Here is a 15,247-nt window from a genome sequence, read left to right as displayed (position 1 = left end):
TGTGATGATTTACGCACATAAAAGCCGACAAGTGCAAAGGGAAACACACGAGTTAAATCTACATGTGGGCATGATTGAAACAGGGAGCACATACAGCAGACATTTTGACTTCTTTGGATAAGTGGAAGCTTTGCTGCGTGTTGTTGAGTTTATTTAAGCTTTTTTTTTTTTTAATATAGTATGCGCACATTTGCGTACACGATACAAAATGTGTCCAATTGCACGTAGGCGCCCATTTCTATGCCCTCACATGTTTTCAAGTTATCCTCTTAGAACGTAAGCCTTCTGGGAACAGGGAAAATGCCTGCTCTACCTGAATGTAAATCACTTTAAGCTACCAATGAAAAGTGTGAGCTAGAAGAAAAATGTTTATACAAGGATAAAAGCCTCTTTCTGTTTTCTTTATGTTATACTGCATGTGTGGCATAAACAGAAAGTAGATTTATTTATCAAAGGTCCTACACAGATGTTTTGTTGTCCACTTGAGATCACACAATGATCTCAATTGATGTCCTTAATGTATAACTTTTTTTTGAACAATCATGAACTGCCCCAAAAGCATAGCCTCCACTTCTGTGCTGTGCTGCCTCCTTTCTGACCTTCGACCTCATGCTGGACTGACAAATTAAAGACACAGTGTTACCAATAGCACAGGTATAACAGAGATACAATACCAGATGTGTGCATGCACATGTACCTCTTGTCCAGTGAAATATATGTGCCTCTTATAGTTTATAGCAACCATACTAATTCATCATTATGGAACAAAACAAAATTAGGACATTTGAAGTCTACAACATTGCATTTGGTTTTGTAAACTGGGTGGAAAAGGATGGCTACTGAATTCCTGTTACTTCAGAAACTTGTGGAAGTTTAAATACCTCCATGGTGTTGAGTCTTTAACTCTTTCACTGGATGCTCTGTGCTCAGAATCTATTGAACAGAATAGCCGGTAAGCAAAACACATGGCAAGGCATTAGGAGATCAACATGCCTAGAAGTAATGATATCCATTAATATAGTGTTCATATTGATATTCTGACATATGTGTCTTGAAAACTTATTTCATTACATTTTTTAATTAGAAATCTTGTTTTTATTATATTGTTCCATGGTGACAAATAGTTCATGATGTAGAGCTGAGCAATGCGTCTCATTTCAGGCACCCTAACAGCTAAATTTTGCTTAAATGTGGGATACTATTAAATTCCTAAGTTTATTTATTTATTACAGTTTATTCACACTTGATCATCAAAGCATCCCTACATATCCCAGATTAACTTTTTAGCAACCTATTTAAACTTGCCTGGCAGCTGGATGCCTCATTTTGTGCTTTCTGCATGTCAACTGGAACAGAGGTTTTCCTTCGAGTCATTGCTGTTTTTAGGTCAGCAGGAAGGACTGGTAACCCATCTCAAAGGGACAAACTGCTGTGTCCCATCAGTTAGCATATGGAGTATTACTTCCTAATGATGCCACAGGAGCTAGACCAGGGGCTCCCCACCCACTCTGCAGGACACTCCTAGCCAGTCAGGTTTTCAGGATATCCACAATGGAGGCAGTGCATGCAAATACATTTCTTGTGTATTTATTGTGGATATCCTGAAAACCTGATGGGCTAGGTTTGGCCCGAGGACTGGGTTGAGAATCACTGAGCTAGTCAAATAGGGTGGGCATTGCAAGTGATAACCAGCGGACAGCACGGACATCTAGACTGGAGGCAAGTTTGCATAAGACAGAACCTCCAATTCTCAAACCGGTCAGGTTTTCAGGATATCTCTAATGAATATGCAGGAGGTAGGTTTCAATGTACTGCCTGCAATGTATGCTAATATATCTCATGCATATTTATTGGGAATATGCTGAAAACTCAGTTTGCAGACCTTGAGGACCAGCTATTCCCCACACCAGTATAAAATAAGGGCAACTCAGTGGTTTTGTTTCAACTACCAACAAATTATGCAAAAACAAAACAAAACATGCAAGTGATACTTTTTTAAAGCACTATCTCAGACAGTACCACAGGATAGGCCAGGATTTTAAGTAAAATATTTTTTTTATTTTTTAGATTTCATGCTCTGATGAGAAACAAACATTTCAGTTAAGGATCTGTTGGAGATATTTCTTCTTGATCTCCACTGAGTGATAGGCTTGTAAATCTGATCTCCACCAGTGAAGAAAATATTCCTGTACCTGAGCTGATTGTTAGAAATTTCCATTGCACTTTATCAGTTTCTATTAATAGTAAATAGCAAAATAAAACTTCTGCACATTTTCCAGTCTTTGTCCAGGAAGCCAATAAAACACTGTATGGGAAGGCTGAGCCAAAATACTCCTCTGGATTGAGTCCTGGGACAGAGTCTGAGGGCATATAGTGTGGCCTCCTGCCTTATTGCCTTGTCTAACAAGGATTTCAGTCTAAACCACAGATTTCACAACAGTGACTTTCAAAAAGCTGTAGGAATTTATTTTCTAATTTTCTTGTAGTTACCTTGTATGAAGATATTACACATTCCATCATATTGGTCATCTCAAGTGTACAATTGCTCCTTTTAAAGCACCCCTTTTGTACAGTATGCATGCAGAGGGGATTTAATTATTTCTTTAAATGTTCTTATTGACTGCTTTCCTGATTCTACAAAGGACCATCCAAAGTGGTTTACAAATACAACATGCATACATTTTATCAAAACAAATTATATACAGATCATAAAATAATACAAATCAAACAAATTAAAAATGACATAAAATAACTTTCACTTTGCACACAGGTTGCATAGTGTGGAATGGAACTTAGAAGCAGATTTGTTCTCAAGTGTTGGAAGTTTGCATTGCTTCCAAGTTTAGATCATCCACAACCTCTATGTTCAGTCCTACCTGTGCTTTCTAATTCCGGTATGGGCCATAATAAACCTGCAAAAATAATAAAAATAATGTCCAGAGAAGACTAATTGTCTGGATTCTGAAAAGATTTTCTCTGATACCTATTCTTATTTTCAGGTTTATTTTAAAATTTAAAAGGAATCCCTTTTTCCTCAGATTCTAGAATTAGAATGCAGGGTGTTAAAGGATTTGAAAAGTGGTGTTCAGCAGTTTTCTAAATTAAATATAGTGCCTCAGGAGAATCCACTTTGGAGGCACCTATTGACCTCTTTCAAGGTCAGGTATCAAGGGATTTCTCCTTAGGTATATCTTAGCACCTGGTTTCAGGATTTGTTTATACAACAAACTTTGATTAGTCTTTACTGAAACTAAATTATGGCAGAGATTGCTGATGTTATCTGCTTTGCTTGCATAATCTCTTTGTTTAGTGTTAGCTAGGGTGTTAGTGTTTAGCCCAGGACTTCACAGACTGGTAACCTAGCAGTTAGTATATGAAAATGTATTTCATGCATATTAATTGTGTATATACTGAAAATCCAACTGAGTCTCCAATGCATGCAAATTTATCTCCTGCATATCTACTGTGGATATCCTGAAAACCTGACTCATTGTGTGGTCCCAAGGACAGATATAGGAATCCCAGGTTTAGGCACTGGATTACATTATTTTCCAGTCTGTTTCTTGCTTGTGGAATATCAGCCATCAACTGAAGCAATAGCTCTACAGAAACTGTTTCTGAAATGATTACAAGAGAAAATGAAACAAAAACACCTCCTGCTTCTTGTACCTCATTCATATTTCATTGGAAAGTGGAAAAGAGGAATAAGCATTTGAATCTTCCATCTAGCAACTTCAGCCTTTATGGTTTTTTTTATAGAGCCGGTGTTGTGCTGTTCATCATTTAAAACCAGCAACAGCACCACCACATTCTATTCTATTGCTTTGTTACTCTATTTTATTAAAATAAAATGTTTTATGCAAATTGAGAACAGTAAATTACAATGAATGTTATTCCGTAGAAGAAAAAATGGCAAGCAGTTTGCAAGTAACAAAGGCAGCAGTGCTGCTTAACCCTACTTGAGTTTGCTTTAATAGTCTTACATAGAGGAGAGAGAAAGGTGTCATTTTAACATGTTTCTAAGTACAAGATATAAGGTTAAGCAAGAAACTCACAGCTAGCATGTCCTTCCTGACTCTCATCCCCGCTTATCTCCACGTTTAGTTTTCCATAGTCTTGTCCCCTGATTTGCAGAACACGTGCTCTGATTTATGAGTCATACTGTTAATTAATACTGAGTAACCTGGCCCTTTGCCCAGTTTGTTGCTCATGTATGATAAATAGGCACTTTATTCTTTGACTTTTGATCAAATCTTCCCAGGTAAAAATACATTTAAACTGAGGGGATGGCTTGTTCTTACTAATCTACATAATACATTAATGTAAACTTTTAACCTCTTGCCTTTCCTGCTGTTCATTTTCCAGGTGGTCTCTGAGAGGTGCTCTAAAAGAATTAGTTCAGAATTACAAGAAGGCACTGCAGGGTGTACGCTGTCATGGAATAATCTGGGTTGGCTGAAAGTATTCAGCCTTTAGCTTCATGCTTTAGAGCATGATTGAGACGCTTCAGTATCCCATCGTGGGCATAAGCCAAGGGCCTGATTCTTTACAGCATTTTTGTTTCTTACAGACACAGAATGGGAGAAAAGCCTTACTGACTCAGGCCCTAAGTCTTATTGATTGGAAAAGCAAGAGTTCAAGTCCCTGCAAGTGGGGTAAAACCAGGCCCGGATCAGTCTGTCCCAAACATCTGGAGCCAGTTGGTAACCCTACTTTGGGATGGAAACGTGGTAAGGAAACTGCACATCTTTGGGCAGTCAGAACAATCTGCTCTCCCAATGACAAATGTCATCACAAAGATTCTCTAATAGTTAAAGGCTGAAGCACTTACAACAGGCACAAATTTAATCTAACCAGCATGTCATTTATATATGATGCATAGAAAATGCACAATGGTTTTACATCAAGTGTAAGCTATTTTTCATGCCTCACTTATAAGATGAAGGGTCCCCATAAATGTGGCTTTATTTGTGAGTTTTACATACCTAGAGTAACCATATAGTTCCATCTCAACAGGGACAGTCTAAGCCCAACCTTGTTTAACTCCCATTGCATGCAGAGACTTGTAGTCGGAGGTCCTTAAGTAGTGATCACAGGATCCATTTAAAGCAGTATTCTTTACCAAAGATTGCCCTTTAACATCACAATTTATGTTATTAAGCATGCTTTACATGCTTTGCTTGTTATTTTATGAACTATAGTGTAATATATGCAGATGACAGTTGCTGTGGCTGTTGTAGCTCCTCAAGTATCCCAACAGCTGCTCTCCAATAAATCTCATTATGCACCTTAAATTACTTCATTGCATGAAAGTGGCAAATGTCTTGTAGAAGTACTTAACTAATCTAACATATCAATCACTTTAACTGGTCTGTGCCATCAGGCTGTTAAGATGATTGTTAGAATAATGTATCATCAATAACTCTTACACGCCCATGGTTAAAATGGTAAATTTTAAGACTAGGGCCTGTATATTAGAATCATTTCTAAGATGCAAGATAAAATATGGCCTATCCAATTGTTAAAACAAAACTCTTACATCAGATTATAAACAGTCAGAGGGAATACTGCACCCTAGTTGGCTAACTGGGCTCCATAACCATAGTGATAAGCTGTAACATTTTGCATTCCTGCATTCCACAGCATCTGCTGAAGAAATAACCATTGGCAGAGGATGGGATAACAATGCTGGTTGGCATTATAATGCAGCTTAGGCACTCTGATGGCAAAATTAAAGAGGTCAATTAAAAAAAAAATCTGCATAAATCAAAATTTCCCCAGCTAAGTGCCTAAATTTAGGTATCTATTTATATTAGGACCTTAAAAAGTAGGCAGAGAAAGTAAGTTAGGTGCTAGGTGCCTAACCTAGACACATCCATTTAGGCAAAGAAATAGCATGCCTAGATTTAGGTGTCTCAGTTGGATGTATTTTCATCCTAAAAGTTAAGCCCCTAAATTCAGCTGACATTTTGCCAAACTATAGGTTCCTAAAACTGAGATGGCTAGGCACTCAGTTTCCTTTGAAAATCAGCCTCAAAATAGATTGCGCAGGCTGTTTTGACTGCAAGATATTTCCACTTCAACAAAAAGCATTTCCTCTCCTGCTCCAACAGATACACCGGGCATCTACTAGTTTTGATTGTTTTATTTTTAATTAACTAGTGCCTCCCATCATGTGAAGCACATCATCATCACCATCTGAGAGCGTGATGCATTTCCTAACTATCTGGAAAAAATGGGTGATAACACCAATAACCTTCTGAGATGCAGGGCAGAGCGAATAGCAACCCAATGCATTGCTGTTGGGGGAAAAGGCTGAAGGTAGCAATCTCAGCCTCGGCCTTTAGCTGTGTTAGGTTTCCCTGAAAGTATGAGATCAGAGCGAGTCCCTAAACAAAGGGACACAAGGCACAACTACTTTTACTCTACGCTCTCAGCAGACACACCTTTCTAAGCCATGCTTTGCTTCAGCATCGTGCGGAGAGCCATGGGATTCCCGAGCCACCTAGATGAGGCCCCCAAAGGTTTGCTCCTTAGAGATCATTTTCAGCTGACATTTGGCATCTAATTTCTTAGTCTCATCGTACAATCTCATATGGGTTCTCGGTCATGATGCCTCGAGAGCATAACCAAAATACCACCAAATATTTTTTATACAAAAATGGACCCTAGAGGCAAGCCCAAGTAAAAAAATCCACTGAACAACACATTTTAAGCTAACGCTTTCTTTAAAAAGGAGAAAACAGAGTTGCAAAAGTAATCGCAATACAACACCGGCAAAGTGGAAAACGCATAACAGCAAGATGCTTCTGGTAGTGCATTCACAAATAAAACAGCAGGAAAATGACAATAGAATGTAAAAAGAGAAAGCAAGCCAGCAACTGTGCCAGAAAATAATTAGAAATATACCATAAGTTGATTAGTGAAGGAAAAGATGAGTACAACACGACAATTCATCTATAATATCAACTTTCCTACAATGTAATACAGACATATCTCAAGGCAACTTGTTCCACAAAGAGCAGAGAAAGTGGTTCAATTCTAAGCTAAATGCAATATTCTTTAACCATCATCTAAAGCCAGCAAAGCACAGGGCCAGGCACATTAAAGCACATATTTACCATTTTGTGTCAAAATGAGGAAAAGTAAGGATTTTTAATGTAGTAATGCTTTTAAAGCAATTTAGGTGTTACTTTCTTGTAGCCTATACCAAAAGCATAAGTTAAAGAAACAGGAATAGGTAATTGCTGTTACAGCAAAGGAAAAAAAAAACCACTACTTCTACTGAGGATGCAGTTTTATGCCTTCTGATTTACTCTGCCTTTGTATTTTTTACGTACATTATGGAATCCTACATCTGATTCAAAAGTGCACGTTTGCAAGATGGAAAAAGTTAATTTGTACAATTCGATTGTCTGATTTGCTTTCCAACATGTCTCTCTCCTTTAATATAAGAGAGATGCCCTATCCCTGATAGCTTGAACCATGTCCATTAGGACTGCAAATGTCTGAACAGAATTAAAGATCAATAAATAACATAAAATAAGCAAGTTGATACCTTTTGATTGGACTAACCTAATACAGGTGGACTAACATTGCAACCATATGACTATTCAAATGTTTGAATAAATTATTGTCATACTTCCTGGATGTGTGTGAGCTTTAAAACTATTACCATCTATGTAACATATATGAACTTCTTGCATATGATAATGTATTCTGGAGTTAAATATCAATGTCAAGGTTGATCCAGCTATGAAAGGGCTTCAGAGGAGAAAATTTGTATAGTTCTTCTATTCTTCCATGGAAGGAGTGCAGGTTACAGTGATCCCCTATATGTTCCATGATCTTAGCTTATTCTTTATTTTCGCATTTATAGAGAGTGTGCATCAACCGGCTGATATTCTAGGGCTGTTCATGGCACTCCCATATCTTTAAGGAATGTCACAGCCAAGAAATGCTATATTCCTATCCGACTAAGGTATTGATTTGGTTTGTTTGCGTTATTCCATTTTGTTCACCAGCGTTCTTCCAGGCATGGGTGAAATTCTAGAGTGCACTATTGAACCACATGATTCAGACCCATAACCGGAACACTGAAATCAACAACAATCCTGTGCCCCCCCCCCCCCCAGCAAAATATTCTGCCAATAAATATTCACAGGGGGATGTTCAAACTGCAAGGAAGTTTACATATTTCCTTGACAATGATAATCTTCCCCTCAACCAAAACATTAAGAGATGCCTCACTGATGATTCACATTCCGGTCCCCATTCTGGGAATGTGCGGCCACTCTCCTAGAATGCACAAAATAATAAACATGAAGTCTAAACCAACTAACAACATGGTCCTGGAAAAATGCACTAAGTTACTTTTATCCTAAAGAACCATCAATTTACATAGATATAAATATGGCATTACAAACCAATTTAATATCTTCATGACATTGCCTTGAACTATCTTAGTCTACGTCAACACTCATAAAAACAGGAAAAAAAATTACTTTCAGAGCTCTGCAATATTCACAGCTTAGATGAACAAAATTCTAATTAAAATATATTTGTTCTTTTGATTGGTTTACTGGAATGTTTGTTATTTATAAATGAAAACCAAACATTCTTGTCTGGCTTCTTTCCATACTTATGAAGGAAGGCATGTGAGAGACTGTGATCCAACTTCTGTAATTCCAGATGACTTGTACTTCAGACCGTTAGCGAGATGTGAAATTAACTAAGCAGCTGATGCTTTCCTAAATCTTATGTCAATTAGCATCTTCAAAGTCGCTGCAAAGTTTGAGTAACTACAAGGTGTACAGTCTTTATTCCACGCCACACATGAACCACTGCCACGCCAATAAAATCTGCTGAATCAGATATTCCTTTCTTGAAGTCTCCTAAAGATGTCTCTCTGAATGGCACAGGACACATAGACAACTGTGTCATAGCAACTGTATTATTGTCATGAGTGTAGTAAGCACTGGAATACTCATTGCTCTCTTGCTGGCATCTGAAGTCCTGTGAGAATGCATTACTGAAAATATTGCATTGGTGTGATTTGTTGGAACCTCTATGTTACAAATCATCCCTTCACAGCAAGAAACACACTCCTGTTAACAAAAAGAAGAGGACAGTTAGGTGAAATAGTCAGGCAAAACATGCCCAGAACAGCACATTGTAGATTCCTTTGACAGTGTTGGAAGAGTGGACAGATCACTACAATCTGCTACCAGAGAACAAATCAAAATCAACTCGTATACATTTAATGCAAAGAATCCATAATTCTGGTACTGAATTATCAAAGGTCTATCAGTTAATAAAGACTGATGTCTGATTTATAATTCTTCTAAAAAAAGGATTGCACTTGCCATGTATGGAGGCCATTTTGTTCACTTACATTTATTGTATTTATTTCTTTGCATTTATTACCCACCTTTTTGAATAAGAAATTAACCCAAGGTGGAGGGCAATATCTTAGTTTATTAACATACAATCAAAGACCCATAGGCGTAGCAGCTTAACAATTCTAATTTGAAGGAGATGATTGGCAGTAAGGACCGAGCTTGAAAGAAATCAATTTTAATATGAAGGAGGCTAAATTTGAAACAGATCAAACAATAGGGCTAAACTTAAAAAAAACAAACCCAAACATGCAGTTTCTCACCAAAATAATAGGCTATAGCAGCATATTCGGGCACTAATATATGGTGCCAGGCAGGTTACAGCAGTCAGTTTCATTCTAATGCCTGTGGGGAACAAGTCTCAGACTGCTTTGTCGGGTGCAGGTAAGATATGGGATAAGCAAAAAATGCCTAATGGAAGAGACAGGCTTTACTTTCTTCCTGAAGTGGAGCTCTTCTGTCAATGGATATCCATTCTTCTGATTTCTTTTTTCGCTGGTGTTCTTATGGAGCCACCAGGTGAGGATCTTAGAGGTCTGGCAGGCTTGTAGGACAACCTGCCTATCAGGTAATTAGCTCCCTTTCATCTTAGGGCCTTGTAGCTCAGAGTCAGGATTTTGAATTTGGTTCTGTAGGGGACTGGCAGCTAGTATAGTGTTTGTAGGACAGGTGTGATATGGTTTTGTGGCCTGCAACCTTCTATCAGTCATCCAGCAGAATTTTTTATCAGCTGTATTAGTTTGTGAAAGGCCTTATCTGTTAATCTTTTATATGGTGTAGAGAGGAGGACCTACAGTGTCCCCAAGGAATGCATTTGTGCCTTCACTGTGCTCTGCAAAGGAGCACACATTGTCAAACTCATTTAAAAAAAGCCACAGTGCAACAAAGCTGGCAAGAAACTTAGAGCTCCGCCATGTAAAATTCTTGCCAGCCTTTGCAATGGATACAAACTTTACGCTGATGATATTCAATTTTTTGGTCCGCGTTTGCTCATCCTGGTCAGAAACAGTAGAACTTGTATAGATTTGCTTCTCCACCATTCAGAAATGGCTTTATTTTTTTTAACAATAAACTGGCGCTAAACATCTCCAAAACTCAGTTTTCTTCTAATCCAGAGATCTCACTTTAAAATACAGCACACGTCTATTACCATTGAAAACATCAGCTTCCCTTTGAGTGTCAATATAAAAAATGTAGGTGTATTACTTGACTCTTCTTAAGTTTTCAATCGCAAGTCAAAACAGTCATTAAATCAGGAGTTCACAAACTATGAGTTTTATGCATTTGAAACATCTGCTGGATCAGTCTTACTTTTGGACAGTCGTCCAGGCTTGTATTCTACCCCTTGTTGATTATTGTAATTCTATCTATTTAGGCCTCCCTGCAAAGACACTAAAACCGTTGCAGCTCTTATTGAATGCAGCGGCCCGCTTAATATCTGGTAATCAGTGGTGGGATCATATCACGCCAGTTTTAATCAATCTTCACTGGCTATCACTTAATCAATGGATACAGTACCAGATTGGCACGATTTTCAGATTGATTTCTTCGTCAGCCTCCCCTTGGAATAATGCGGTTACATGTGCACTGCTCTCCCCGCCAGTTAAGGTCCTCACAGAGAGGTCTTCTGGATAGTCCATCATTACCACAAGCGCTGCTCAGTACAAGGGACTGTGCCTTTCTAGTTGCAGCCCCGATCTTCTGGAACTCCTTACCCAAGGTACTGTGCTTGTCAGACAGCTTGAAAACTTTTAAGTCTTTATTAAAGACATGATTGTTTAAGCAAGCATATTATGAATTTTGTCAGGAAGTCAGATGGTTAAGACCCGAGCAGCATGTAAATTTTGATGCAGATATTTATGTATTTTGTGTTTTTATTCTGTGTGTTTATTTTTTGATTGGTTTTTTTTTTTTTTTTAACATTGCTTAGATTCATGTAAAGCGATTCACAAATTTTAATAAAGATAAAATAGAGGCTGGTGCAATCAGGTGTGCATAAAATGTGCATGCACAACTGTGCATCCTGCTTAGCACCCTCACATGGAAATCCCATGCAAATGAAGGCATTAACAATTACTCCCTGATGCAGAGAGGTGTGCTGGCTTACTTCTGGTTTTCTTAGCGTTGGAAATTTTACTCCTGGTCAGAAATGGAGTAAGGTTTCCAATGTGCTTTGCCCTTAACAAGCCGACTGTTTCTGTGCTGCTCTGTGCTACATGCACTATGGCTATGGTCAAAACTTTGTTTCACATTATCTTAACCTCCCCCCTTCCTATTGTGACAGTGGAACAAGCTACAGCTGAGCTAACCATTTCCATAGATGAATGGCACAAACAAATAAAGAAAAACAAAATTTAAAAATAAAATCCAAGTAAGAGATAGAGCCCAAGCCAAGGCTCTGAGGCTCCCGATACATCTGCAGTTGTGGAGACACTTAACGCCGAAAGTGACAGACATCCTACAGCTTGGAGTTCACTGAATCCCCCCGTCCCTGAGTTTAAAATGTGCGCTCAGCCTATGCTGAGCACACCTTTTAACTTGAATTTGTGCATACTTGGTTGTGTATGTGCACATTTTAACTTTGGAGGCATTAGCATAATATTAGCTTACCGTCAGGCCGAGCGCACCATTTAGCCCCCGTTTGACCGCGCATTTTACACGCACTATTATTATCCCTTGTACTGTACCCCTTATACGCCTAAAGGCAGGAGTTAATCATGGACAACACCAGGAAAGTGTACAGGAAAGCAGAAAAAACTGTTTTTCTGTACACCCTCCGACTTAATATCATAGCGATATTAAATATCATAGCGATATTAAGTCGGAGGTCCCAAAAAAAAAAAAAAAGGCTGTCCACCAGCCCATGGGTTGGAAAACGGACGCTCAATTTTGCCGGCATCGGTTTTCCGAACCCGTGGCTGTCAGCAGGTTCGAAAACCGACACCGGTAAAATTAAGCGTTGGTTGTTGGACCCGCTGACAGCCGCCGCTTCTGCTAATAAGGAGGCGCTTGGGATGCGCTAGTATCCCTAGCGCCTCCTTATTAGCGTGGACCCTAATTTAAATAGAGAATCGCGTGCCCAGGAGAGGTGTCTGGGCGCGTGTCGGAAGAGTGGGCACTCAACTCGGAGCGCCAGCTCTTCTGCAGATTTTTTTGAATCAGCCTGTGTATTGGGAGTTACAAAATATTATCCTGCTCGTTAGGAAACTGTGTGCTAAATTTCAACACGTGGTTTTAACGCTTAGCTTTCTTCATTGGTCAGTCAGTTAGGATGAAATCCATGCTGGACAGTGCAAAGCACTATTCTAAGATAACTAAAAAAACTATTTCTTCATAATTTGGGGAATATTGCAATGTTAGCTCCCTTTTCTGTGCTGCTAGCCTTCTGCTTGACTCTATCAAGGGTTGGGGATGTTCATTGACCTTCTCCTTGACTAGGCCCAGCATGAGTCAGATGGCACACAAGAATGCGGAATCTGGAAGAAGTCCTAAAAATTACACAGAAAAACATTCCAGAGCCACTAAAGCATATTTTAAATGAATCACTGGCGCTGCAATTTTTTTTTTTATTTTTTATTTTTTTAAGATTTTTGGAAAATATTTCCTATTAATACTTCAAGATTTCACCACTATGATTTTTTGTAGAAACTTTCGTCATTAAATCCTATGATGAAAGTTCACATACAAATGCAAAATGCAACAAATCTTAAAACGTTTGTCTCTCATATGCAAGCGCACAACTCTGATGGCACATTCTGTTGTACTTCAATCAACAAATGAAATGATGGAATTGCAAATAAGAGGTGTTCCTGATAATTCAGAGGCCCTTATACTACAAGGAATAGTTGGTAATGCTGTTCTTCATGTATTTCTAAGTGTTCCCTTCAGCAACATTACTGGTTATTCTTTACCAAATTACTTTGTTTAAATGTACAAAATCATTTACCCTTCCAGGTCTGGAGCCCACAAGTCATATGTATGGATCCACATGAAGAAACTCCAATTCTACTTCTCTGTACAGTACAGTACCATTACCAACAATTTGACTGAATTATTGTCCATTTTTGGATTCTGAAATTTACAGTGCAAAGAAACTATGATGCCAGTATTGTAGTGAATTTCCTCTGTTATTCAGATACTATTCTGAAAGCACGGATCAATACATTGTTTCTTTGGGTTAATGTCTGAATGTCTGCAACAGAGGGGACACGCCTGAGAAAGTAGAGAGAATGAAGTGATTTAAGAAAGCTGGAAGAGTGGTCAAAGGCTTGGCAGCTGGGGATTCAATGCCAAGAAATGCGGTAATCCAAAAGAACTGTGTGTGATGAGGGGGCGAAAATCTAAAGTGCACGGACTGGGTGAGGGACCTTCAGGTGACTGTGTCTGGTGACATGAAGGCGGTGAAGCAATGTAACAAGGCAATAGCTAAAGCCAGAAGAATGCTAGACTGCAAAGAGAGGAATAACCAGTAGGGATGTGAATCGTTTTTGAACGATTAAAATTATCGTCCGATAATTTTAAAATCGTTCTAAACCGTTAGAGTACACGATACAATACAAATGCCCACGATTTATCGTCAGGAGCATTTATATTGTATCGTTAAATAGGGCACGGGAATTATTTGGGGGAGGGCGGGAAAACCGGCACACCAAAACAACCCCTAAACCCACCCCGACCTTTTAAAAGAAATTCCTTACCCTCCCGAACCCCCCCAAAATGTTAAGTTACCTGGTGGTCGAGTTGGGGGGGGGGGGGTCCCGGCGTGATCTCCCGCTCTCGGGCCATCGGCGCCATTTTGGCTACCACTGATAAAAAGGCGCCGATGGCCCGAAAAAAAACAACCCACCCCGACCCTTTTCAAATTACCCCTTTGCTTCTCCCACCCTCTCGACCCCCCCAAAAACCTTTTACATGTACCTGGTGGTCTAGCGGGGGGTCCGGGAGCCATCCCTTCAATCGTGCAGGTGCCGGTGCTGGAGGTTTCAAAATGGCGCCGATCGCCTTTGCCCTTAACTTGTCACAGGGAGCGACCGTCGCTCCCTGTGACAAGGTAAGGGCAAAGGCGATCGACTGCCAGAATGGCGCCGATCGCCTTTGCCTTTGCCGGTTTGGACTGCCAGTATGGCGCCGATCGCCTTTGCCCTTAACTTGTCACAGGGAGCGACCGTCGCTCCCTGTGACAAGTTAAGGGCAAAGGCGATCGGCGCCATTTTGAAACCTCCAGCACCGGCACCCGCACGATTGAAGGGATGGCTCCCGGACCCCCTGCTAGACCACCAGGTACATGTAAAAGGTTTTTTGGGGGGGGTCGGGAGGGTGGGAGAAGCAAAGGGGTAATTTGAAAAGGGTCGGGGTGGGGTTTTTTTTTTTCGGGCCATCGGCGCCTTTTTATCAGTGGTAGCCAAAATGGCGCCGATGGCCCGAGAGCGGGAGATCGCGCCGGGGACCCCCCCCCACCACTGGACCACCAGGTAATTTAACATTTTTTTTTGGGGGGGGGGGGGGTTCGGTGGGGTTTTGTTTATCTGCTCAGGCCTCACTAAAAAATTAACAATGTGAATTGGAATCGGAACAATTCCAATTCACAATCTCTAACGATCCGATTTTTCCCTCCCACCATCCGAACCTGATCGTTAAGACAATCGGGCACACGATTCACATCTCTAATAACCAGTAAGAAAAAAAAGAGGTGATAATGCCCTTGTACACGCTCTTGGTGAGGCCTCTCCTGGAGTACTGTGTTCAGTGCTGGAACCTGCATCTCAAAAAGGACAGAGACAGAATGGAGGTGGTCCAGAAAAGGATAACCAAAATGGTGTGGGATCTGTATCAAAAGACTGATGAGGACA

General features: G+C 39.8%; 1 protein-coding gene across 2 annotated transcripts in view; it reads right to left on the bottom strand.

The window, feature by feature from the left end:
- Nucleotides 1-2,054: 2,054 nt before the first annotated feature.
- The window catches only part of LYPD6B (LY6/PLAUR domain containing 6B), a 301,641-nt gene continuing 288,448 nt past the window's right edge, over nt 2,055-15,247 (bottom strand). For both annotated transcript variants that reach the window (XM_029605445.1, XM_029605444.1), the window contains one exon: nt 2,055-9,107. In XM_029605445.1, the coding sequence (XP_029461305.1) occupies nt 8,940-9,107 (168 nt within the window). In that variant the 3' untranslated portion in view covers nt 2,055-8,939. The remainder of the gene's footprint in view (nt 9,108-15,247) is intronic.

This window comes from Rhinatrema bivittatum, chromosome 6, assembly GCF_901001135.1.
Source record: "Rhinatrema bivittatum chromosome 6, aRhiBiv1.1, whole genome shotgun sequence".
Taxonomy (NCBI): Eukaryota; Metazoa; Chordata; class Amphibia; order Gymnophiona; family Rhinatrematidae; genus Rhinatrema; species Rhinatrema bivittatum.
The sequence above is the reverse complement of the archived record's forward strand: the minus strand, read 5'-3'. Positions and strand labels throughout refer to the sequence as shown.